The 27,366-nt window shown below is 46.2% G+C and overlaps 1 protein-coding gene, 1 long non-coding RNA gene and 1 pseudogene across 2 annotated transcripts; all 3 read right to left on the reverse strand.

The window, feature by feature from the left end:
• LOC135554294 (aminopeptidase N-like) overlaps positions 1-2,724 on the reverse strand; it is a 121,144-nt pseudogene extending 118,420 nt beyond the window's left edge.
• Positions 2,725-6,087: 3,363 nt separating this feature from the next.
• Positions 6,088-8,204, reverse strand: LOC135554313 (uncharacterized). Its single transcript, XR_010457674.1, has 2 exons — positions 8,019-8,204; positions 6,088-7,961 (listed from the first exon to the last, which is right to left on the reverse strand). It is a non-coding gene; the product is annotated as an uncharacterized LOC135554313 (long non-coding RNA).
• A 10-nt stretch (positions 8,205-8,214) lies between these two features.
• Positions 8,215-26,475, reverse strand: LOC135554308 (AP-3 complex subunit sigma-2). Its single transcript, XM_064986539.1, has 6 exons — positions 26,334-26,475; positions 25,901-25,992; positions 25,300-25,411; positions 22,579-22,650; positions 10,985-11,092; positions 8,215-8,458 (listed from the first exon to the last, which is right to left on the reverse strand). The coding sequence occupies exons 1-6, from the start codon at positions 26,400-26,402 to the stop codon at positions 8,333-8,335; spliced, it is 579 nt and encodes a 192-aa protein (XP_064842611.1). The 5' UTR covers positions 26,403-26,475; the 3' UTR covers positions 8,215-8,332.
• Positions 26,476-27,366: the final 891 nt, after the last annotated feature.

Raw genomic sequence — 27,366 nt, forward strand, 5'->3', positions numbered from 1 at the left:
CTTCTTAACAACACTATCAACAAGGCAGGTCCTACAGGCCCTAGTTTCTACCTTCTTAACAACACTATCAACAAGGCAGGTCCTACAGGCCCTAGTTTCTACCTTCTTAACAGCACTATCAACAACGCAGGTCCTACAGGCCCTAGTTTCTACCTTCTTAACAGCACTATCAACAAGGCAGGTCCTACAGGCCCTAGTTTCTACCTTCTTAACAGCACTATCAACAAGGCAGGTCCTACAGGCCCTCGTTCCTACCTTCTTAACAACACTATCAACAAGGCAGGTCCTACAGGCCCTAGTTTCTACCTTCTTAACAACACTATCAACAAGGCAGGTCCTACAGGCCCTAGTTTCTGCCTTCTTAACAACACTATCAACAAGGCAGGTCCTACAGGCCCTAGTTCCTACCTTCTTAACAACACTATCAACAAGGCAGGTCCTACAGGCCCTAGTTCCTACCTTCTTAACAACACTATCAACAAGGCAGGTCCTACAGGCCCTAGTTTCTGCCTTCTTAACAACACTATCAACACGACAGGTCCTACAGGCCCTAGTTTCTACCTTCTTAACAACACTATCAACAAAGCAGGTCCTACAGGCCCTAGTTTTGTCACACCTTGACTACTGTTCAGTCATGTGGTCAGGTGCTACAAAGAGGGACTTACGATCATTGCATTTGGTTCAGAACAGAGCAGCACGGCTGGACCTTGGATGAACACAGAGAGCTAATATTAATAATATGCATGTCAATCTCTCCTGGCTCAAAGTGGAGGAGAGATTGACTTCATCCCTACTTGTATTTATGAGAGGTATTGACATGTTGAATGCACCGAGCTGTCTGTCTAAACTACTGGCACACAGCTCAGACACCCATGACTACCCCACAAGACATGCCACCAGAGGTCTCTTCACAGTCCCCAGTCCAGATCAGACTATGGGAGGCACAAAGTACTACATAGAGCCATGACTACATGGAACTCTATTCTACAGTACTACATAGAGCCATGACGACATGGAACTATATTCTACAGTACTACATAGAGCCATGACAACATGGAACTCTATTCTACAGTACTACATAGAGCCATGACGACATGGAACTCTATTCTACAGTACTACATAGAGCCATGACGACATGGAACTCTATTCTACAGTACTACGTAGAGCCATGACGACATGGAACTCTATTCTACAGTACTACATAGAGCCATGACGACATGGAACTCTATTCTACAGTACTACATAGAGCCATGACGACATGGAACTCTATTCTACAGTACTACGTAGAGCCATGACGACATGGAACTCTATTCTACATCAGGTAACTGAGGCAGCAGTAGAATCAGATTTAAAAAACATCCAAACACACCTTATGGAACAGCAGGGACTGTGAAGCAACACAAACATAGGCACTGACACATGCACACACACGTTAATATAGGCACTATACACAAGGATTATGTAAGAGCACACACTTAGTATATTGTGAAATATGTTATGAATGTATTTAAATATATTTGTGTTTTTAAAATTATATAACTGCCTTAATTTTGCCGGAGCCACGGGAAGAGTAGCTTCTGCCTTGGCAGGAACTAATGGGGATCCATAATAAACCCCAGGAAGAGTAGCTGCTGCCTTGGCAGAAACTAGTAAACTGGCCAGGGTGGCATACCTAATAAACTGGCCAGGGTGGCATACCTAATAAACTGGCCAAGGTGGCATACCTAATAAACTGGCCAAGGTGGCATACCTAATAAACTGGCCAGTGTGGCATACCTAATAAACTGGCCAGGGTGGCATACCTAATAAACTGGCCAAGGTGGCATACCTAATAAACTGGCCAGGGTGGCATACCTAATAAACTGGCCAGGGTGGCATACCTAATAAACTTGCCAGGGTGGCAGACGTAATAAACTGTGGTATATGGCAGATGTAAGGCATGGTGGATGTGTCAGTCCTCCATCCGTCAGAGCGAGCGGGCGGGCGGGCGAGCGAAAGACGTTGAAGACCTGTGTGTGACTGCCGGTGGTTTCCAGGGATCAGGTTTCCAGGAAGCCTGTTCAGGGTCTTTCAGTTCAGGGTGACTCCTCTGTAACTACTAACACCTGGTGTTTCAATGAAGCAGCAGCAACAACACACAGCTACAACCACATTAACTCTTCACATATCACTCTGAATGAACCAGAGACATGTTGCCAAAAGCTAAATTAATCTCTTACCCGTATACTTTAACCAACCCCCAGAACCAGCCTGGTCATCAGAGGACCATATGTGGAAGAAATCCTGGCTGAGACAGCCTGACACACTGACATGAACTCTGCTTCTGATCAAACACGACACGCAAATCCAGAGGCATAACTCGCTGTACCTTCATGCTGTTTTACTGTCACACTAGAAGACTAAAAGACAAAACACAGTACATACCAGGTAGGAACTGATGTCCAGACTGAGTGACCAGACGATCCCAAACAGACTGCTGTGAAGCAACACACACGGACGGACTCATTCAGATCCCCTGTGTTAGTGTAGAGGTGGGAGATACCTCAGCTTTTCCTGTTCCAACTCCACTAGATGGAAAAACAGCTGTCGGAGGGAAGGGAACGACCCACCCTGAATCCTGCAGGACGGGGTTGGAATGCGTGTCAGTCAGAGTGGATCTGAAAGAAACTTGGAACTCACTGCGGTGTTCTTTGGACCTGATGGGAGGAAAGGAAACCACGGCAGTAGAGAACATGATCAGTACTGACCACAGGATCACTCCCAAACGGCACCCTATTCCCTATATAGCACACTACTTTTGGTCAGAGCTCTATGAGCTGAAGTAGTGCACGAACTAGGGAGCCATTTAGGATGCAGCCCACAGACTTGTGACTGTGACTAACATTCTGAGGTCGGCTGGTAAGACATGACTGTAGTCTTCTGAGAAAAGACACAAAACGAGGTGTTGACAAAGGTTTGTTGTTGTTACTGTACAAACAGTATACTTGGAAAAGGCACAAAATAAACAGTCAAGAACACAAGTTTCCTCTGCCATTTTATTGTTGGAAGGGAATGTAGCAGCTACACTTATAACATGGATATATTTTCACCATTACAATGTTCTGGTTAGAAGCGGTCTTGGAAAACGCTTTGAGAAGGTTGCAGACAGACAACAGAATCAGGTTCATTCAATATTTAGGCCTGTTTAATCCTCTGATTCCTGCCGTATACACCACAAACCACCTATTAAATATGACAGGACATGATACCAAACCAATCAATTAAATATGACAGGACATGATACCAAACCAATCAATTAAATATGACAGGACATGATACCAAACCAATCAATTAAATATGACAGGACATGCTACCAAACCAATCAATTAAATATAACATGATACCAAACCAATCAATTAAATATGACATGATACCAAACCAATCAATTAAATATGACAGGACATGATACCAAACCAATCAATTAAATATGACAGGACATGCTACCAAACCAATCAATTAAATATAACATGATACCAAACCAATCAATTAAATATGACATGATACCAAACCAATCAATTAAATATGACAGGACATGATACCAAACCAATCAATTAAATATGACAGGACATGATACCAAACCAATCAATTAAATATGACATGATACCAAACCAATCAATTAAATATGACATGATACCAAACCAATCAATTAAATATGACAGGACATGATACCAAACCAATCAATTAAATATGACAGGACATGATACCAAACAAATCAATTAAATATGACAGGACATGATACCAAACCAATCAATTAAATATAACATGATACCAAACCTTCTGATTACAAATAAGCAGTCCAAACTTAAAGACCACACTACATTTATTTCACCCGCCAAAAGCCCAGAACTTGACCAAGTTCAGTGCACACACTTTGGACCCATGCAAACAATCACACACACACACACACACACACACACACACACACACACACACACACACACACACACACACACACACACACACACAACCTTTGGCCAGGGCCGTGTCATTTAGGACGTAGACTGGGTTTTTCATTGCAGACCAACGGACAAACTAACACTGATAAATACACAATGCTCAAAACTGTCCTGACAAGGTCAGAGGGGTAATGTCCCGACAGAAGGTTAGAGGGGTAATGTCCTGACAAGGTCAGAGGGGTAATGTCCCGACAGAAGGTTAGAGGGGTAATGTCCTGACAAGGTTAGAGGGGTAATGTCCCGACAGAAGGTTAGAGGGGTAATGTCCTGACAAGGTTAGAGGGGTAATGTCCCGACAGAAGGTCAGAGGGATAATGTCCTGACAAGGTTAGAGGGATAATGTCCCGACAGAAGGTTAGAGGGGTAATGTCCCGACAGAAGGTCAGAGGGGTAATGTCCCGACAGAAGGTCAGAGGGGTAATGTCCCGACAGAAGGTCAGAGGGGTAATGTCCCGACAGAAGGTCAGAGGGGTAATGTCCCGACAGAAGGTTAGAGGGGTAATGTCCTGACAAGGTTAGAGGGGTAATGTCCCGACAGAAGGTTAGAGGGGTAATGTCCTGACAAGGTTAGAGGGGTAATGTCCCGACAGAAGGTTAGAGGGGTAATGTCCTGACAAGGTCAGAGGGGTAATGTCCCGACAGAAGGTTAGAGGGGTAATGTCCTGACAAGGTTAGAGGGGTAATGTCCCGACAGAAGGTTAGAGGGGTAATGTCCTGACAAGGTTAGAGGGGTAATGTCCCGACAGAAGGTCAGAGGGATAATGTCCTGACAAGGTTAGAGGGATAATGTCCTGACAAGGTTAGAGGGGTAATGTCCCGACAGAAGGTCAGAGGGGTAATGTCCCGACAGAAGGTCAGAGGGGTAATGTCCCGACAGAAGGTCAGAGGGGTAATGTCCCGACAGAAGGTCAGAGGGATAATGTTCCGACAGAAGGTCAGAGGGATAATGTCCTGTCAGAAGGATGGGGGGATAATGTCCCGACAGAAGGATGGGGGGGATAATGTCCCGACAGAAGGATGGGGGATAATGTCCCGACAGAAGGATGGGGGGATAATGTCCCGACAGAAGGATGGGGGGATAATGTCCCGACATAATGATTGGGGGATAATGTCCCGACAGAAGGATGGGGGGATAATGTCCCGACAGAAGGATGGGGGATAATGTCCTGTCAGAAGGATGGGGGATAATGTCCCGACATTAGGATGGGGGATAATGTCCCGACAGAAGGATGGGGGGATAATGTCCCGACAGAAGGATGGGGGATAATGTCCCGACAGAAGGATGGGGGATAATGTCCCGACAGAAGGATGGGGGATAATGTCCCGACATAATGATGGGGGATAATGTCCCGACATAAGGATGGGGGATAATGTCCTGTCAGAAGGATGGGGGATAATGTCCTGACAGAAGGTTGGAGGGGTAATGTCCTGGCAGAAGGATGGGGGATAATGTCCCGACAGAAGGTTGGGGGGGATAATGTCCCGACAGAAGGATGGAGGGATAATTGCCTGACAGAAGGTTATAGGGCTAATGTCCTGACAGAAGGTTAGAGGGATAATGGCCCGACGAAAGGTTAGAGGGATAATGTCCTGACAGAAGGTTGGAGGGGTAATGTCCTGGCAGAAGGATGGATGGATAATGTCCTGTCAGAAGGGTGGGGGGGTAATGTCCTGGCAGAAGGATGGATGGATAATGTCCTGACAGAATGTTGGAGGGATAATGTCCTGACAGAAGGTTAGAAGGTTAGAAGGGTTAGAAGGTCAGAAGGTCCTGTGTGGCTCAGTCGGTAGAGCATGGCGCTTGCAACGCCAAGCGTCGTGGGTTCGATTCCCGCTGGGACCACCCATATGTAAAAGTAGTGGCCCCAGCCGACTTGTAAGTCGCTTTGGACAAAAGCGTCTGCTAAATGGGATATATTATATATTAGAGGGATAATGGCCTGACGAAAGGTTAGAGGGATAATGTCCCGACAGAAGGTTGGAGGGATAATGTCCTGACAGAAGGTTGGAGGGATAATGTCCTGACAGAAGGTTGGAGGGATAATGTCCTGACAGAGGAAAAAGCTGGTTGTGATTTCATAAATAGAAAAGCAGTAGTGTATTATTTAGTTGTATCATTTTGAGAGGAGCCCTAGGATTCACACATCAATAACACATCACAGTAACAATTAACCTGTCGAACATACAGTCAGCCTCCTCCCTCGCTGCTCTGCACTACCTATACACCCTATATAGTGCACTACCTATACACCCTAATCCATATATAGTGCACTACCTATACACCCTATTCCCTATATAGTGCACTACCTATACACCCTATATAGTGCACTACCTATACACCCTATTCCATATATAGTGCACTACCTATACACCCTATTCCATATATAGTGCGCTACCTATACACCCTATTCCCTATATAGTGCACTACCTATAGACCCTATATAGTGCACTACCTATACACCCTATTCCATATATAGTGCACAACCTATACACCCTATTCCCTATATAGTGCACTACCTATACACCCTATATAGTGCACTACTACCTATACACCCTATTCCATATATAGTGCACTACCTATACACCCTATTCCATATATAGTGCACTACCTAAACACCCTATTCCCTATATAGTGCACTACCTAAACACCCTATTCCCTATATAGTGCACTACCTATACACCCTATTCCCTATATAGTGCACTACCTATAGACCCTGTATAGTGCACTACCTATACACCCTATATAGTGCACTACCTAAACACCCTATTCCATATATAGTGCACTACCTATAGACCCTATATAGTGCACTACCTATACACCCTATTCCCTATTTAGTGCACTATTTTTGACCAGGGCCCATAGGAAGACATACTGTATAGGTCATATAGTGTGTCTCACATCTTATAGTGCACTGATATATAGTGTAGTGCACTACTTTAGACCAGAAGGGCAGAAGCCCCCATAGGGCTCTGGTTAAAAGTAGTGCACTATATAGGGAATAGGGTGCCATAGGGGCTCTGGTCTAAAGTAGTGCACTATATAGGGTGCCATAGGGCTCTGGTCTATAGAAGTGCACTACCTATACACCCTATTCCATATATAGTGCACTACCTATACACCCTATTCCCTATATAGTGCACTATTTTTGACCAGGGCCCATAGGAAGACATACTGTATAGGTCATATAGTGTGTCTCACATCTTATAGTGCACTGATATATAGTGCAGTGCACTACTTTAGACCAGAAGGGCAGAAGCCCCCATAGGGCTCTGGTTAAAAGTAGTGCACTATATAGGGAATAGGGTGCCATAGGGCTCTGGTCTAAAGTAGTGCACTATATAGGGTGCCATAGGGCTCTGGTCTATAGAAGTGCACTACCTAAACACCCTATTCCCTATATAGTGCACTACCTAAACACCCTATTCCATATATCGTGCACTACCTATAGACCCTATATAGTGCACTACCTATAGACCCTATATAGTGCACTACCTATACACCCTATTCCATATATAGTGCACTACCTATACACCCTATTCCCTATATAGTGCACTACCTATAGACCCGATATAGTGCACTACCTATACACCCTATTCCCTATATGGTGCACTACGTATACACCCTATTCCATATATAGTGCACTACGTATACACCCTATTCCATATATAGTGCACTACGTATACACCCTATTCCAAATATAGTGCACTACCGAAACACCCTATTCCCTATATAGTGCACTACCTATACACCCTATTCCATATTTAGTGCACTACCTATACACCCTATTATCTATATAGTGCACTACCTATACACCCTATTTCATATATAGTGCACTACCTATACACCCTATTCCATATATAGTGCACTACCTATAGACCCTATTCCATATATAGTGCACTACATATACACCCTATTCCCTATATAGTGCACTACGTATACACCCTATTCCATATATAGTGCACTACCTATACACCCTATTCCCTATATAGCGCACTACCTATAGACCCTATATAGTGCACTACCTATACACCCTATTCCCTATATAGTGCACTATTTCTGACCAGGGCCCATAGGAAGACATACTGTATAGGTCATATAGTGTGTCTCACATCTTATGGTGCACTGATATATAGTGTAGTGCACTACTTTAGACCAGAAGGGCAGAAGCCCCCATAGGGCTCTGGTTAAAAGTAGTGCACTATATAGGGAATAGGTGCCATAGGGCTCTGGTCTAAAGTAGTGCACTATATAGGGTGCAATAGGGCTCTGGTCTAAAGTAGTGCACTATACGGGGAATAGGGTGCCGTTTGGGCCTAGGCCCTGCTCCGCTCCCTGGTCAGAAGGGAGAGAGGCTGGGCACTTTGATATTGATGTCTCCGATGTTGATGTTGCGAGGCATTTCTGGGAGGTTGATGTTCTTGACGGCGGAGACAGCCCGCGCCGGCGCTGCAGAGAAGCCCCCCTGAAACAGACACAACTCTGCTTTGAGGCTTTTCTACACCAGCTGTGGAGATGATGAAATACACAGCAATGAAATGAACTCATCAGGTGTAATAGAGAGAGGAGACTAAAGGGTCTGGTTATGGACATCATGTTGAATCTACAGTAGGCTTCATCTCTGTCTGGGAGACGGGACGTATTCACTAGGAACGTTCATCTCTGTCTGGGAGACGGGACGTATTCACTAGGAACCGAGGAACGTTCATCTCTGTCTGGGAGACCAGGGGTCGTATTCACTAGGAACCGAAAGGTCTAGAGTCTAGACTAACAGCCCTAAAGGTCTAGACTAACAGCCCTAAAGGTCTAGAGTCTAGACTAACAGCCCTAAAGGTCTAGGGTCTAGACTAACAGCCCTAAAGGTCTAGGGTCTAGACTAACAGCCCTAAAGGTCTAGAGTCTAGACTAACAGCCCTAAAGGTCTAGAGTCTAGACTAACAGCCCTAAAGGTCTAGACTAACAGCCCTAAAGGTCTAGAGTCTAGACTAACAGCCCTAAAGGTCTAGAGTCTAGACTAACAGCCCTAAAGGTCTAGAGTCTAGACTAACAGCCCTAAAGGTCTAGAGTCTAGACTAACAGCCCTAAAGGTCTAGGGTCTAGACTAACAGCCCTAAAGGTCTAGAGTCTAGACTAACAGCCCTAAAGGTCTAAAGGACTAACAGCCCTAAAGGTCTAGACTAACAGCCCTACAGGTCTAGAGTCTAGACTAACAGCCCTAAAGGTCTAGACTAACAGCCCTACAGGTCTAGAGTCTAGACTAACAGCCCTAAAGGTCTAGACTAACAGCCCTAAAGGTCTAGAGTCTAGACTAACAGCCCTAAAGGTCTAGACTAACAGCCCTAAAGGTCTAGAGTCTAGACTAACAGCCCTAAAGGTCTAAACTAACAGCCCTAAAGGTCTAGAGTCTAGACTAACAGCCCTAAAGGTCTAGAGTCTAGACTAACAGCCCTAAAGGTCTAGACTAACAGCCCTAAAGGTCTAGGGTCTAGACTAACAGCCCTAAAGGTCTAGGGTCTAGACTAACAGCCCTAAAGGTCTAGAGTCTAGACTAACAGCCCTAAAGGTCTAGGGTCTAGACTAACAGCCCTAAAGGTCTAGAGTCTAGACTAACAGCCCTAAAGGTCTAGAGTCTAGAATAACAGCCCTAAAGGTCTAGACTAACAGCCCTAAAGGTCTAGAGTCTAGACTAACAGCCCTAAAGGTCTAGAGTCTAGACTAACAGCCCTAAAGGTCTAAAGGACTAACTACAGGACCAGTCACCAGACTAACAGAGGACTAACTACAGGACCAGTGAACAGACTAACAGAGGACTAACTACAGGACCAGTCACCAGACTAACAGAGGTCTAACTACAGGACCAGTGAACAGACTAACAGAGGTCTAACTACAGGACCAGTCACCAGACTAACAGAGGACTAACTACAGGACCAGTCACCAGACTAACAGAGGTCTAACTACAGGACCAGTCACCAGACTAACAGAGGACTAACTACAGGACCAGTCACCAGACTAACAGAGGTCTAACTACAGGACCAATAAGTGAACAGACTAACAGAGGTCTAACTACAGGACCAGTCACCAGACTAACAGAGGTCTAACTACAGGACCAATAAGTGAACTGACTAACAGAGGACTAACTACAGGACCAGTCACCAGACTAACAGAGGACTAACTACAGGACCAATAAGTGAACTGACTAACAGAGGACTAACTACAGGGCCAGTCACCAGACTAACAGAGGACTAACTACAGGACCAGTCACCAGACTAACAGAGGACTAACTACAGGACCAGTCACCAGACTAACAGAGGACTAACTACAGGACCAGTCACCAGACTAACAGAGGTCTAACTACAGGACCAGTCACCAGACTAACAGAGGACTAACTACAGGACCAGTCACCAGACTAACAGAGGTCTAACTACAGGACCAATAAGTGAACAGACTAACAGAGGTCTAACTACAGGACCAGTCACCAGACTAACAGAGGTCTAACTACAGGACCAATAAGTGAACTGACTAACAGAGGACTAACTACAGGACCAGTCACCAGACTAACAGAGGACTAACTACAGAACCAATAAGTGAACTGACTAACAGAGGACTAACTACAGGGCCAGTCACCAGACTAACAGAGGACTAACTACAGGACCAGTGAACAGACTAACAGAGGACTAACTACAGGACCAGTCACCAGACTAACAGAGGTCTAACTACAGGACCAGTCAACAGACTAACAGAGGTCTAACTACAGGACCAGTCACCAGACTAACAGAGGACTAACTACAGGACCAGTCACCAGACTAACAGAGGTCTAACTACAGGACCAATAAGTGAACAGACTAACAGAGGACTAACTACAGGACCAGTGAACAGACTAACAGAGGTCTAACTACAGGACCAGTGAACAGACTAACAAAGGACTAACTACAGGACCAGTGAACAGACTAACAGAGGTCTAACTACAGGACCAATAAGTGAACTGACTAACCTCTGATTTCTCCATGCGGTTCTGCAGCTCCACCTGGCCAACGATCTCATTCATGTTGGTTTCCAGCACCATCCCCCCCATCACCACCTCCTGAAGGATGAAGTGGACCTGTAAATGATAGGTATATAACAAGGTAATGTAGCAGACCTGTAAATGATAGGTATATAACAAGGTAATGTAATGGACCTGTAAATGATAGGAACAAGGTAATGTATCAGACCTGTAAATGATAGGTATATAACAAGGTAATGTAGCGGACCTGTAAATGATAGTTATATAACAAGGTAATGTAGCAGACCTGTAAATGACAGGTATATAACAAGGTAATGTAGAAGACCTGTAAATGATAGGTATATAACAAGGTAATGTATCAGGGCTGTACATGATAGGTATATAACAAGGTAATGTAATAGACCTGTAAATGATAGGTATATAACAAGGTAATGTAGCGGACCTGTAAATGATAGGTATATAACAAGGTAATGTAATGGACCTGTAAATGACAGGTATATAACAAGGTAATGTAGTGGACCTGTAAATGATAGGTATATAACAAGGTAATGTAATAGACCTGTAAATGACAGGTATATAACAAGGTAATGTAGAAGACCTGTAAATGATAGGTATATAACAAGGTAATGTATCAGGGCTGTACATGATAGGTATATAACAAGGTAATGTAATAGACCTGTAAATGATAGGTATATAACAAGGTAATGTAGCGGACCTGTAAATGATAGGTATATAACAAGGTAATGTAATGGACCTGTAAATGATAGGTATATAACAAGGTAATGTTCCAATTTGTAAGTCGCTCTGGATAAGAGCGTCTGCTAAATGACTTAAATGTAAATGTTAAATGTAATGTAGCAGACCTGTAAATGATAGGTATATAACAAGGTAATGTAGCGGACCTGTAAATGATAGGTATATAACAAGGTAATGAAGTGGACCTGTAAATGATAGGTATATAACAAGGTAATGTAGCGGACCTGTAAATGATAGGTATATAACAAGGTAATGTATCAGACCTGTAAATGATAGGTATATAACAAGGTAATGTAATAGACCTGTAAATGACAGGTATATAACAAGGTAATGTAGAAGACCTGTAAATGATAGGTATATAACAAGGTAATGTATCAGGGCTGTACATGATAGGTATATAACAAGGTAATGTAATAGACCTGTAAATGATAGGTATATAACAAGGTAATGTAGCGGACCTGTAAATGATAGGTATATAACAAGGTAATGTAATGGACCTGTAAATGATAGGTATATAACAAGGTAATGTAATAGACCTGTAAATGACAGGTATATAACAAGGTAATGTAGAAGACCTGTAAATGATAGGTATATAACAAGGTAATGTATCAGGGCTGTACATGATAGGTATATAACAAGGTAATGTAATAGACCTGTAAATGATAGGTATATAACAAGGTAATGTAGCGGACCTGTAAATGATAGGTATATAACAAGGTAATGTAATGGACCTGTAAATGATAGGTATATAACAAGGTAATGTAATGGACCTGTAAATGATAGGTATATAACAAGGTAATGTTCCAATTTGTAAGTCGCTCTGGATAAGAGCGTCTGCTAAATGACTTAAATGTAAATGTTAAATGTAATGTAGCAGACCTGTAAATGATAGGTATATAACAAGGTAATGAAGTGGACCTGTAAATGATAGGTATATAACAAGGTAATGTATCAGGGCTGAAATGATAGGTATATAACAAGGTAATGTAATGGACCTGTAAATGATAGGTATATAACAAGGTAATGTAATAGACCTGTAAATGATGGGTATATAACAAGGTAATGTAGTGGACCTGTAAATGATAGGTATATAACAAGGTAATGTAGCAGACCTGTAAATGATAGGTATATAACAAGGTAATGTATCAGGGCTGTAAATGATAGGTATATAACAAGGTAATGTATCAGGGCTGTAAATGATAGGTATATAACAAGGTAATGTAGCGGACCTGTAAATGATAGTTATATAACAAGGTAATGTAGCGGACCTGTAAATGATAGTTATATAACAAGGTAATGTAGCGGACCTGTAAATGATAGGTATATAACAAGGTAATGTAGGGGACCTGTAAATGACAGGTATATAACAAGGTAATGTATCAGGGCTGTAAATGATAGGTATATAACAAGGTAATGTAGCAGACCTGTAAATGATAGGTATATAACAAGGTAATGTATCAGGGCTGTAAATGATAGGTATATAACAAGGTAATGTATCAGGGCTGTAAATGATAGGTATACCTGAGCTGAGCCAGAGGGCAGACTGAGCTGAGCCAGAGGGCAGACTGAGCTGAGCCAGAGGACAGACTGAGCATCTACCACCTGAGCGGAGCCATAGGGCAGACTGAGCATCTACCACCTGAGCGGAGCCAGAGGGCAGACTGAGCATCTACCACCTGAGCTGAGCCAGAGGGCAGACTGAGCTGAGCCAGAGGGCAGACTGAGCTGAGCCAGAGGGCAGACTGAGCTGAGCCAGAGGGCAGACTGAGCTGAGCCAGAGGGCAGACTGAGCATCTACCACCTGAGCTGAGCCATAGGGCAGACTGAGCTGAGCCAGAGGGCAGACTGAGCTGAGCCAGAGGGCAGACTGAGCATCTACCACCTGAGCGGAGCCAGAGGGCAGACTGAGCATCTACCACCTGAGCGGAGCCAGAGGGCAGACTGAGCTGAGCCAGAGGGCAGACTGAGCTGAGCCAGAGGGCAGACTGAGCTGAGCCAGAGGGCAGACTGAGAATCTACTACCTGAACTGAGCCAGAGGGCAGACTGAGAATCTACCACCTGAGCTGAGCCAGAGGGCAGACTGATCATCTACCACCTGAGCTGAGCCATAGGGCAGACTGAGCATCTACAACCTGAGCTGAGCCAGAGGGCAGACTGATCATCTACCACCTGAGCTGAGCCAGAGGGCAGACTGATCATATACCACCTGAGCTGAGCCAGAGGGCAGACTGAGCATCTACAACCTGAGCTGAGCCAGAAGGCAGACTGATCATTTACCGCCTGAGCTGAGCCAGAGGGCAGACTGAGCATCTACCACCTGAGCTGAGCCAGAGGGCAGACTGAGCTGAGCCAGAGGGCAGACTGAGCTGAGCCAGAGGGCAGACTGAGCTGAGCCAGAGGGCAGACTGAGAATCTACTACCTGAACTGAGCCAGAGGGCAGACTGAGAATCTACCACCTGAGCTGAGCCAGAGGGCAGACTGATCATCTACCACCTGAGCTGAGCCATAGGGCAGACTGAGCATCTACAACCTCAGCTGAGCCAGAGGGCAGACTGATCATCTACCACCTGAGCTGAGCCAGAGGGCAGACTGATCATATACCACCTGAGCTGAGCCAGAGGGCAGACTGAGCATCTACAACCTGAGCTGAGCCAGAAGGCAGACTGATCATTTACCGCCTGAGCTGAGCCAGAAGGCAGACTGATCATTTACCGCCTGAGCTGAGCCAGAGGGCAGACTGATCATCTATCACTTGAGCTGAGCCAGAGGGCAGACTGATCATCTACCACCTGAGCTGAGCCAGAGGGCTGACTGATCATCTATCACTTGAGCTGAGCCAGAGGGCAGACTGATCATCTACCACCTGAGCTGAGCCAGAGGGCTGACTGAGCATCTACAACCTGAGCTGAGCCAGAAGGCAGACTGATCATTTACCGCCTGAGCTGAGCCAGAAGGCAGACTGATCATCTACCACCTGAGCTGAGCCAGAGGGCAGACTGATCATCTACCACCTGAGCTGAGCCAGAGGGCAGACTGATCATCTATCACTTGAGCTGAGCCAGAGGGCTGACTGATCATCTATCACTTGAGCTGAGCCAGAGGGCAGACTGATCATCTATCACTTGAGCTGAGCCAGAGGGCAGACTGAGCTGAGCCAGAGGGCAGACTGATCATCTACCACCTGAGCTGAGCCAGAGGGCTGACTGATCATCTATCACTTGAGCTGAGCCAGAGGGCAGACTGATCATCTACCACCTGAGCTGAGCCAGAGGGCTGACTGATCATCTATCACCTGAGCTGAGCCAGAGGGCTGACTGATCATCTATCACTTGAGCTGAGCCAGAGGGCAGACTGATCATCTATCACCTGAGCTGAGCCAGAGGGCAGACTGATCATCTACCACCTGAGCTGAGCCAGAGGGCAGACTGATCATCTATCACTTGAGCTGAGCCATGTCAAAATATTGTCTGTGAGTATAACATAACAGGCGAAATCCTGAGGCAAATCCAATCAGGAAGTGCCTCTTATTTTGAAACCGTTGTGTTCCTATGCACCCCTATTGGCCATTGAAAGGGATATCAACGAGATTCCTTTTTCTACGTATTCCCTAAGGTGTCTACAGCATTTTGACGTAGTTTCACACCTTTATGTTGAAGAATGAGCGTAAACGACTACATTGCGTGAGTGGCCAGCTGAGGGCTCTCAGAGTGATTCTTGCGTAAAAGACAGGTAGTCATTTTTCCTCTCGGTCCTACTGAAAAGTAAAATTGTCCCGGTTGATATATTATCAAATAGATATTTGAAAAACACCTTGAGGATTGATTATAAAAACGTTTGCCATGTTTCTGTCGATATTATGGATATAATTTGGATTTTTTGGGGGTGTTGTCGTGACCGCTATTTCCGGTGGATTTCTGAACATAACGTGAAAAACAAACGGAGGTATTTTGGGTATAAAATCATCTTTATGGAACAAAAGGAACATTTGCTGTCTAACTGGGATTCTCATCAGTGAAAACATCCGAAGATCATCAAAGGTAAACGGTTAATTTGATTGATTTTCTGATTTTCGTGACCAAGCTTCCTGCTGCTAGCTGGACATAATGCTATGCTAGGCTATCGATAAACTTACACAAACGCTTGACTTGATTTGGCTGTAAAGCATAATTTCAAAATCTGAGATGACAGGGTGATTAACAAAAGGCTAAGCTGTGTTTCACTATATTTCACTTGTGATCTCATGAATTATGAATATTTTCTAGTAATATTTTTTGTCCGTTGCGCTATGCTAATTAGTGTAGTTGATGACAATTCTCCCGGATCCGGGATGGGTAGTTCCACGGTGGACCATCCTGGTCTATACCCTGTCTACTGATCAGAACAGCCTGTTAACACGGTGGACCATCCTGGTCTATACCCTGTCTACTGATCAGAACAGCCTGTTAACACAGTGGACCATCCTGGTCTATACCCTGTCTACTGATCAGAACAGCCTGTTAACACAGTGGACCATCCTGGTCTATATCCTGTCTACTGATCAGAACAACCTGTTAACACAGTGGACCATCCTGGTCTATACCCTGTCTACTGATCAGAACAGCCTGTTAACACAGTGGACCATCCTGTTCTATACCCTGTCTACTGATCAGAACAGCCTGTTAACACAGTGGACCATCCTGGTCTATATCCTGTCTACTGATCAGAACAGCCTGTTAACACAGTGGACCATCCTGGTCTATATCCTGTCTACTGATCAGAACAGCCTGTTAACACAGTGGACCATCCTGGTCTATACCCTGTCTACTGATCAGAACAGGCTGTTAACACAGTGGACCATCCTGGTCTATACCCTGTCTACTGATCAGAACACCCTGTTAACACAGTGGACCATCCTGGTCTATACCCTGTCTACTGATCAGAACAGCCTGTTAACACAGTGGACCATCCTGGTCTATACCCTGTCTACTGATCAGAACAGCCTGTTAACACAGTGGACCATCCTGGTCTATACCCTGTCTACTGATCAGAACAGGCTGTTAACACAGTGAACCATCCTGGTCTATACCCTGTCTACTGATCAGAACAATATGTTAGTTTTCTGCTGTTGAAAGTGAATAAACACATCAGACTGCAATGACCGGTGGTTGTCATAATAAATTCTAGTCAGTTACTTACATTTGGTAAACAAGGTTATAATGAAGGTTTAAATACTGTTGGAAGTTAGAGGGTGTTCGCTAAACATACTCAGATAAGTCTAGAGTAGCAGCGGAGCAGTCAGATAGTAGAAAGTACTAAAAACTATTGGTTTGAATTTCATCAGCAGCTTTCTCCAGCACTGCCATCACTGGACACAACTAGAATCTCATTCTGTGACATGAAAGGTGGAAGAGTTAGAACTACACCGAGCCTCTCAACGCCGCCCAGCCTCTCAACGCCGCCCAGCCTCTCAACGCCGCCCAGCCTCTCAACGCCGCCCAGCCTCTCAACGCCGCCCAGCCTCTCAACGCCGCCCAGCCTCTCAACGCCGCCCAGCCTCTCAACGCCGCCCAGCCTCTCAACTTCGCTTGGCGGAATGTGTTGTGGTAAATTCCATTTAAATTCCAGTCAATTTAGGAAGTACACTGAAATTCCAATTCTCTTCAATGCTTTTTAATTGGGTAACTCCCTGAATTAACTGGAATTGAGCTCAACTCTGGTTGTGGTATGTGATGGTTGGGGTGAAAATGTACCAGAGAATAGATGGTTGGTGACCTCTGCCCCAACACACAGTACAAATGGGTTTTAAATAGTCCTCCAGTCAAATCCCAGATAGATCCTGAGCCCCTCCAGTCAATCCCAGATAGACCCAGAGCCCCTCCAGTCAATCCCAGATAGACCCAAAGCCCCTCCAGTCAATCCCAGATAGACCCAGAGCCCCTCCAGTCAATCCCAGATAGACCTAGAGCCCCCCCAGTCAATCCCAGATAGACCTAGAGCCCCTACCAATCGACAGTTCATCCAGTCAATCCCAGATAGACCCAGAGCCCCTCCAGTCAATCCCAGATAGACCCAGAGCCCCTCCAGTCAATCCCAGATAGACCTAGAGCCCCTACCCATTGACAGTTCCTCCAGTCAATCCCAGATAGACCCAAAGCCCCTACCAATCGACAGTTCCTCCAGTCAATCCCAGATAGACCTAGAGCCCCTACCAATCGACAGTTCATCCAGTCAATCCCAGATAGACCCAGAGCCCCTCCAGTCAATCCCAGATAGACCCAGAGCCCCTACCCATTGACAGTTCCTCCAGTCAATCCCAGATAGACCCAAAGCCCCTACCAATCGACAGTTCCTCCAGTCAATCCCAGATAGACCTAGAGCCCCTACCAATCGACAGTTCCTCCAGTCAATCCCAGATAGACCTAGAGCCCCTACCAATCGACAGTTCCTCCAGTCAATCCCAGATAGACCCAGAGCCCCTCCAGTCAATCCCAGATAGACCGAGAGCCCCTCCAGTCAATCACAGATAGACCTAGAGCCCCTCCAGTCAATCCCAGATAGATCTAGAGCCCCTACCCATTGACAGTTCCTCCAGTCAATCCCAGATAGACCCAGAGCCCCTACCAATCGACAGTTCCTCCAGTCAATCCCAGATAGACCCAGAGCCCCTCCAGTCAATCCCAGATAGACCCAGAGCCCCTACCCATTGACAGTTCATCCAGTCAATCCCAGATAGACCCAGAGCCCCTCCAGTCAATCCCAGATAGACCTAGAGCCCCTACCCATTGACAGTTCCTCCAGTCAATCCCAGATAGACCCAAAGCCCCTACCAATCGACAGTTCCTCCAGTCAATCCCAGATAGACCTAGAGCCCCTACCAATCGACAGTTCATCCAGTCAATCCCAGATAGACCCAGAGCCCCTCCAGTCAATCCCAGATAGACCCAGAGCCCCTACCCATTGACAGTTCCTCCAGTCAATCCCAGATAGACCCAAAGCCCCTACCAATCGACAGTTCCTCCAGTCAATCCCAGATAGACCTAGAGCCCCTACCAATCGACAGTTCCTCCAGTCAATCCCAGATAGACCTAGAGCCCCTACCAATCGACAGTTCCTCCAGTCAATCCCAGATAGACCCAGAGCCCCTCCAGTCAATCCCAGATAGACCGAGAGCCCCTCCAGTCAATCACAGATAGACCTAGAGCCCCTCCAGTCAATCCCAGATAGATCTAGAGCCCCTACCCATTGACAGTTCCTCCAGTCAATCCCAGATAGACCCAGAGCCCCTACCAATCGACAGTTCCTCCAGTCAATCCCAGATAGACCCAGAGCCCCTCCAGTCAATCCCAGATAGACCCAGAGCCCCTACCCATTGACAGTTCATCCAGTCAATCCCAGATAGACCCAGAGCCCCTACCCATTGACAGTTCCTCCAGTCAATCCCAGATAGACCCAGAGCCCCTACCAATCGACAGTTCCTCCAGTCAATCCCAGATAGACCCAGAGCCCCTCCAGTCAATCACAGATAGACCTAGAGCCCCTCCAGTCAATCCCAGATAGACCCAGAGCCCCTACCCATTGACAGTACCCATTGACAGTACCCATTGACAGTTCCTCCAATCAATCCCAGATAGACCCAGAACCCCTCCAGTCAATCCCAGATAGACCCAGAACCCCTACCCATTGGCAGTTCCTACTAATTGGTTATAGGGCATGGTTCAACCACCACACTCTCTGAAGAAACTAATACAGAACTTTGCTCCCCATAGCAGAACAATTGTGGGTCTACATATTCCTCTTTATCAGTACGTTACAGGTAAACTTTGCATGATGCAAAATGTGTCACACAGGCTGCATTTCTGCCTGCTCAGATACACACGAAAACATTAAGTGAACCCGGGAATTGATAGAAAATCGCTCAGAAACGCACAAACAAGACCAACAATGCAATATAATATGACTTACATTTTCAGTTACTAGGCCGAAATGAAACCAAGATGGCTCTGACCACACTGGTATGCTCTGCCCCTCTGATACCTCCAACAGACCTAGGTCAGCCCCTCTGATACCTCCGACAGACCTAGGTCAGCCCATCAGACCTCCGACAGACCTAGGTCAGCCCCTCTGATACCTCCGACAGACCTAGGTCAGCCCCTCTGATACCTCCGACAGACCTAGGTCAGCCCTCTGATACCTCCGACAGACCTAGGTCAGCCCCTCTGATACCTCCGACAGACCTAGGTCAGCCCCTCTGATACCTCCGACAGACCTAGGTCAGCCCCTCTGATACCTCCGACAGACCTAGGTCAGCCCCTCTGATACCTCCGACAGACCTAGGTCAGCCCCTCTGATACCTCCGACAGACCTAGGTCAGCCCCTCTGATACCTCCGACAGACCTAGGTCAGCCCTCTGATACCTCCGACAGACCTAGGTCAGCCCCTCTGATACCTCCGACAGACCTAGGTCAGCCCCTCTGATACCTCCGACAGACCTAGGTCAGCCCCCTCTGATACCTCCGACAGACCTAGGTCAGCCCCTCTGATACCTCCGACAGACCTAGGTCAGCCCCTCTGATACCTCCGACAGACCTAGGTCAGCCCCTCTGATACCTCCGACAGACCTAGGTCAGCCCCTCATACCTCCAACAGACCTTGGTCAGCCCCTCTGATACCTCCGACAGACCTAGGTCAGCCCCTCTGATACCTCCGACAGACCTAGGTCAGCCCCTCTGATACCTCCGACAGACCTAGGTCAGCCCCTCTGATACCTCCGACAGACCTAGGTCAGCCCCTCTGATACCTCCGACAGACCTAGGTCAGCCCCTCTGATACCTCCAACAGACCTAGGTCAGCCCCTCTGATACCTCCGACAGACCTAGGTCAGCCCCTCATACCTCCAACAGACCTAGGTCAGCCCCTCTGATACCTCCGACAGACCTAGGTCAGCCCCTCATACCTCCAACAGACCTAGGTCAGCCCCTCTGATACCTCCGACAGACCTAGGTCAGCCCCTCTGATACCTCCGACAGACCTAGGTCAGCCCCTCTGATACCTCCGACAGACCTAGGTCAGCCCCTCATACCTCCAACAGACCTAGGTCAGCCCCTCTGATACCTCCGACAGACCTAGGTCAGCCCCTCTGATACCTCCGACAGACCTAGGTCAGCCCCTCTGATACCTCCGACAGACCTAGGTCAGCCCTCTGATACCTCCGACAGACCTAGGTCAGCCCCTCTGATACCTCCGACAGACCTAGGTCAGCCCCTCTGATACCTCCGACAGACCTAGGTCAGCCCCTCTGATACCTCCGACAGACCTAGGTCAGCCCCTCTGATACCTCCGACAGACCTAGGTCAGCCCCTCATACCTCCAACAGACCTTGGTCAGCCCCTCTGATACCTCCAACAGACCTAGGTCAGCCCCTCTGATACCTCCGACAGACCTAGGTCAGCCCCTCTGATACCTCCGACAGACCTAGGTCAGCCCCTCTGATACCTCCAACAGACCTAGGTCAGCCCCTCTGATACCTCCGACAGACCTAGGTCAGCCCCTCATACCTCCAACAGACCTAGGTCAGCCCCTCTGATACCTCCAACAGACCTAGGTCAGCCCCTCTGATACCTCCGACAGACCTAGGTCAGCCCCTCTGAGACCTAATGCAAGGCTTCCCCTGCTACTACCTGGTCCACACAGCAGGGTTTCATCTAAGCTGCCTCAGCAAGGTTACCCCTGCTACTACCTGCCTCCACACAGCAGGGTTTCATCTAAGCAGCCTCAGCAAGGCTTCCCCTGCTACTACCTGGCTCCACACAGCAGGGTTTCATCTAGGCTGCCTCAGCAAGGCTTCCCCTGCTACTACCTGGTCCACACAGCAGGGTTTCATCTAGGCTGCCTCAGCAAGGCTACCCCTGCTACTACCTGCCTCCACACAGCAGGGTTTCATCTAGGCTGCCTCAGCAAGACTACCCCTGCTACTACCTGAATCCACACAGCAGGGTTTCATCTAAGCTGCCTCAGCAAGACTACCCCTGCTACTACCTGAATCCACACAGCAGGGTTTCATCTAAGCTGCCTCAGCAAGGCTACCCCTGCTACTACCTGCCTCACACAGCAGGGTTTCATCTAGGCTGCCTCAGCAAGACTACCCCTGCTACTACCTGAATCCACACAGCAGGGTTTCATCTAAGCTGCCTCAGCAAGGCTACCCCTGCTACTACCTGGTCCACACAGCAGGGTTTCATCCTGGCTGCCTCAGCAAGGCTTCCCCTGCTACTACCTGGTCCACACAGCAGGGTTTCATCTAGGCTGCCTCAGCAAGGCTACCCCTGCTACTACCTGAATCCACACAGCAGGGTTTCATCCTGGCTGCCTCAGCAAGGCTTCCCTGCTACTACCTGGTCCACATAGCAAGGTTTCATCTAGGCTGCCTCAGCAAGGCTACCCCTGCTACTACCTGAATCCACACAGCAGGGTTTCATCTAAGCTGCCTCAGCAAGGCTACCCCTGCTACTACCTGGTCCACACAGCAGGGTTTCATCTAGGCTGCCTCAGCAAGGCTACCCCTGCTACTACCTGAATCCACACAGCAGGGTTTCATCCTGGCTGCCTCAGCAAGGCTACCCCTGCTACTACCTGAATCCACACAGCAGGGTTTCATCCTGGCTGCCTCAGCAAGGCTTCCCTGCTAGTCATTCCCTCCTGAAGGCTTTCCTCATATTGAATGCATATTGTGTCTATAAACCAGCTGCCATGTTATACACAGAAGGGTATTTATTACTCTAATGCATCAAAGAGTGTCACAAGCCAAAATTTGTCAAAGCTGAGAGATTTCCATGGACTTGAACTCACCTTATCCATGTGGAAAATGAGGTCCAGTTCACAGACGTTCTCAAAGCATTTGTCCAGAGTTTCCACGAACACCTACAGAGGAGATATTGTCAAGTCATCCATCTTATGTTAAGTACACAGTACCGGTCAAAGGTTTGGAAACCGACTCATTCCAGGGGTTTCCTTATTTTCACTATTTACTACATTGTAGAATAATAGTGAAGTCATCAAAACTATGCAATAACACATATGTAAATGTGATATTTCAGTTTGATATGTGAGAAAAAAGTGTTATGCTTTGTAATTATTGGGGTATTGTGTGTAGATTGATGAGGGGGAAAAAACGTAATCCATTTTCAAATGAAGGCTGTAACGTAACAAAATGTTGAAACAGTCAAGGGGTCTGAATACTTTCTGAAGGCACTCTATATACACAGTGGACAGAATATTAGGAACACCTTTCCATGACAGTCTGACCAGGTGAAAGCTATGATCCCTTATTGAGGAGCCGGGTTAAGGGGAGGAGCCGGGTTAAGGGGAGGAGACGGGTTAAGGGGAGGAGACGGGTTAAGGGGAGGAGACGGGTTAAGGGGGGAGGAGACGGGTTAAGGGGAGGGTATGTGGAGGCTATATACAGGGTGTTACGGTACAGAGTAAATGTGGAGGCTATATACAGGGTGTTACGGTACAGAGTAAATGTGGAGAATATATACAGGGTGTTACGGTACAGAGTAAATGTGGAGGCTATATACAGGGTGTACCGGTACAGAGTCAATGTGGAGGCTATATACAGGGTGGTACCAGTACAGAGTCAATGTGGAGGCTATATACAGGGTGGTACCGGTACAGAGTCAATGTGGAGGCTATATACAGGGGGGTACCGGTACAGAGTCAATGTGGAGGCTATATACAGGGAGTTACGGTACAGAGTCAATGTGGAGGCTATATACAGGGTGTACTGGTACAGAGTAAATGTGGAGGCTATATACAGGGTATTACGGTACAGAATCAATATGCCAATTCGTCGAGGTAATGCCTACATGTCGGTAGAGTTAAAGTTACTTTGCATAGATAATAAACAAAGTTTGCCCAGCAGCTGGGTTGGGTTTTTACGCTCAACAGTTTCCCGTGTGTATCAAGACTGGTCCACCACCCCATGGGCATCCAGCCAATTTAACGCAACTGTGGGAAGCATTGGAGTCAACATGGGCCAGCATCCCTGTGGAACACTTTCAACACCTTGTCGTCCATGCCTGGAGGAGGTGAGGCTGTTCTGAGGGCAAGAGGGGGAGGTGCTCCTCAATATTAGGAAGGTGTTCTTAATGTTTTGTACGCTCAGTGTATATTTGCTCAGTACACACCCATCAGTCGGCTTTACAATGTCATGTATCGTGAGTTCAAGGGTCATTAGTGGTCACTGAAGATCAAGACAAGAAGCGTATCTAAAGCATATCCCGACTTGCCATAACCTTGAACAGCAACTCCACCACCACACAATCAAAAACAATACAGGTTTGAAAGCGTTGTCTTCTGTCTATTTAATTATATGTTTGCATTGAAAGTGGATACAGGTCATCAACTTGAACCCACCCCAACTACCACCACCATAAAAACGTTCAAGTGTTTGAAAGCACTGCATCTCAGTGCTAGAGGCATCACTACAGACCCTGGTTCGATTCCAGGCTGTATCACTACCGGCTGTGATTGCGAGTCCCATAGGGCTGACTGTCTGGGAAAGGAGAGGTGAGTGGACAGTACAGCTGACTGTCTGTATAGATGGTAACACAACCCTACTGTTCTACAGAGTTATAGATGGTAACACAACCCTGCTGCTCTACAGAGTTATAGATGGTAACACACCACACAACCCTACTGTTCTACAGAGTTATAGATGGTAACACAACCCTGCTGCTCTACAGAGTTATAGATGGTAACACAACCCTACTGTTCTACAGAGTTATAGATGGTAACACAACCCTGCTGCTCTACAGAGTTATAGATGGTAACACCACACAACCCTACTGTTCTACAGAGTTATAGATGGTAACACAACCCTGCTGTTCTACAGAGTTATAGATGGTAACACAACCCTGCTGTTCTACAGAGTTATAGATGGTAACACAACCCTGCTGTTCTACAGAGTTAGATGGTAACACACCACACAACCCTACTGTTCTACAGAGTTATAGATGGTAACACAACCCTGCTGTTCTACAGAGTTATAGATGGTAACACAACCCTGCTGTTCTACAGAGTTATAGATGGTAACACAACCCTGCTGTTCTACAGAGTTATAGATGGTAACACAACCCTGCTGTTCTACAGAGTTATAGATGGTAACACACCACACAACCCTACTGTTCTACAGAGTTATAGATGGTAACACAACCCTGCTGTTCTACAGAGTTATAGATGGTAACACAACCCTGCTGTTCTACAGAGTTATAGATGGTAACACAACCCTGCTGTTCTACAGAGTTATAGATGGTAACACAACACTGCTGTTCTACAGAGTTAGATGGTAACACACCACACAACCCTACTGTTCTACAGAGTTATAGATGGTAACACAACCCTGCTGTTCTACAGAGTTATAGATGGTAACACAACCCTACTGTTCTACAGAGTTATAGATGGTAACACAACCCTGCTGCTCTACAGAGTTATAGATGGTAGCACACCACACAACCCTACTGTTCTACAGAGTTACAGGCGGTAACATAGCAACAGTTGCCAACCCACCTGTATTAGATCCAGAATACCAAGCTCACTCTCAGAGGAGTCCACACAGAACACAAAGTACAGTGTTGCGTAGTGCCGGTAGATCAACTTGTAGTCCGAGCCACCGATCAAACTGCAAATAGAGAAATTATATTATTAGTCTAATCTGCCATGTCTGATTCGGTCCAACTCTAACTCATCTGCCAGGGAATTGATGATGGATTGCCGGTCATACGGTCCAACTCTAACTCATCTGCCAGGGAATTGATGATGGATTGCCGGTCATACGGTCCAACTCTAACTCATCTGCCAGGGAATTGATGATGGATTGCCGGTCATATGAGCTGAACACTTCGGTCAAACAATACTTCTCATTTAACAACCCAGGATAAATCTCACAATGACCAACTGAGCTTGCCTAGTTGGTCTATAGGCTACAGTATAGGTAGGTCTACATCATATAGTCACCACAGAAGCACAATACCCCAATACAAGCCATAGATACCTATATAGCTGCCTCCTGGATGGTTCATTGAATCATTAACGCATATTTTTTAATTCGCTGATTGTTTCATCAAGAATGTATATTTTGGTTAATTTAACCAGCTAGTAATGCTGTTACCTTCCCCCCTCCAAGAAGTTGCAGACGTTGTCGTCCCTCTTCGACACCAGATGGAAAGTCTCTCGAATGATCTGCTGCTGCACATCTTCAGCCTGAGAAGAAGTATGCCTTTGGTAAATTGGCTGTGAACTCCATTTACAATCTAAATGAAAAATCTAACTTCAGCTAGCGGTCAGGTAGCAGTAAACCAGCCCCCCTGGAGGTTGGCCATCTGTTGGGTACAGTGATATTCGTAGCTATGTCAAAAAATATATAAGCAACTTAGCTGGTTAGGTATAGAAATGTCAATAAATCACATCTCATGATGATGACAATATAGATAATTGATTAGTTAGCCTCTAGCTAGCATACCATAGCATTAGTGCACTAAAAGCTGGCAAATAAGACAGACATAGCTAACAAACTGTAGCAGTTTGTAGATTTGGTTACTTACAAAATATTCATAAAATCTGATGAGTCGTGGTTTCCCATGGTTGTTAAATATTAAAATAGCTTTAATCATATTTAGCTGTAAATGTCTCAAATGACTTAATAACAGACTTGCTGTCCACCTGTCGGATGTGTCGATACGTAGGTTCCCGCCGGTTCTTCTTCTTCGCTGTGGTTTATTGACAGACTCCACTCATAAGGTGTATTGCTGCCACCTACTGTACGGAGTCGTAAATAATACACACAATAACTAAAACAAATGAAGAGGAACAAATCTTTAACAAAAACTAAAACTGTACTATTCAGATCCCTACACAGGCTCTGGAATCTGGGAAGGGGGACCTCTTTATTCAGTGTCCCTGTAACATATCGGCTGCAAAGTCCTGGAGATCCAGAAATCTATTTGCTGCCTTCACAACAATGTTTTATTGGTTTGATAAGTGCAGTTTATCACTGGCGCTATAAATGCAACAAAAGCCATGTTCACTATTAGTATGTCAGGATCCTTCTCCTGCATGGCATTCACTGCAGACTGTGGGACATCCACTATCATCTCCTCTCTACTCATTTAGCTATCTTCACTGCCTCCACATAGGAGACCTGCTAGATGGCCCTGATCCGAGCTACTGCAACCTCCTTCATCCATACAGGGCACTCCGGAACGTGCTTCCCATCACAACAACATGCTTCATCTGACTCTTCAACTACTACATAGTTATTCCTTTGACAAACAAGTGCCACGTGTCCAAACTTTTTACAATTGTAACACTGCACCGGCTTGTGTCCATACGGTCTCACCTCATATCTCACATACCCAAGTTGTGCATGTCAGGAGAACCACCACCAAACAACAGTAAAACCTTGTGTCCATACGGTCTCACCTCATATCTCACATACCCAAGTTGTGCATGTCAGGAGAACCACCACCAAACAACAGTAAAACCTTGTGTCCATACGGTCTCACCTCATATCTCACATACCCAAGTTGTGCATGTCAGGAGAACCACCACCAAACAACAGTAAAACCTTGTGTCCAT

This window comes from Oncorhynchus masou, chromosome 2, assembly GCF_036934945.1.
Source record: "Oncorhynchus masou masou isolate Uvic2021 chromosome 2, UVic_Omas_1.1, whole genome shotgun sequence".
In the NCBI taxonomy this organism is placed as follows: Eukaryota; Metazoa; Chordata; class Actinopteri; order Salmoniformes; family Salmonidae; genus Oncorhynchus; species Oncorhynchus masou.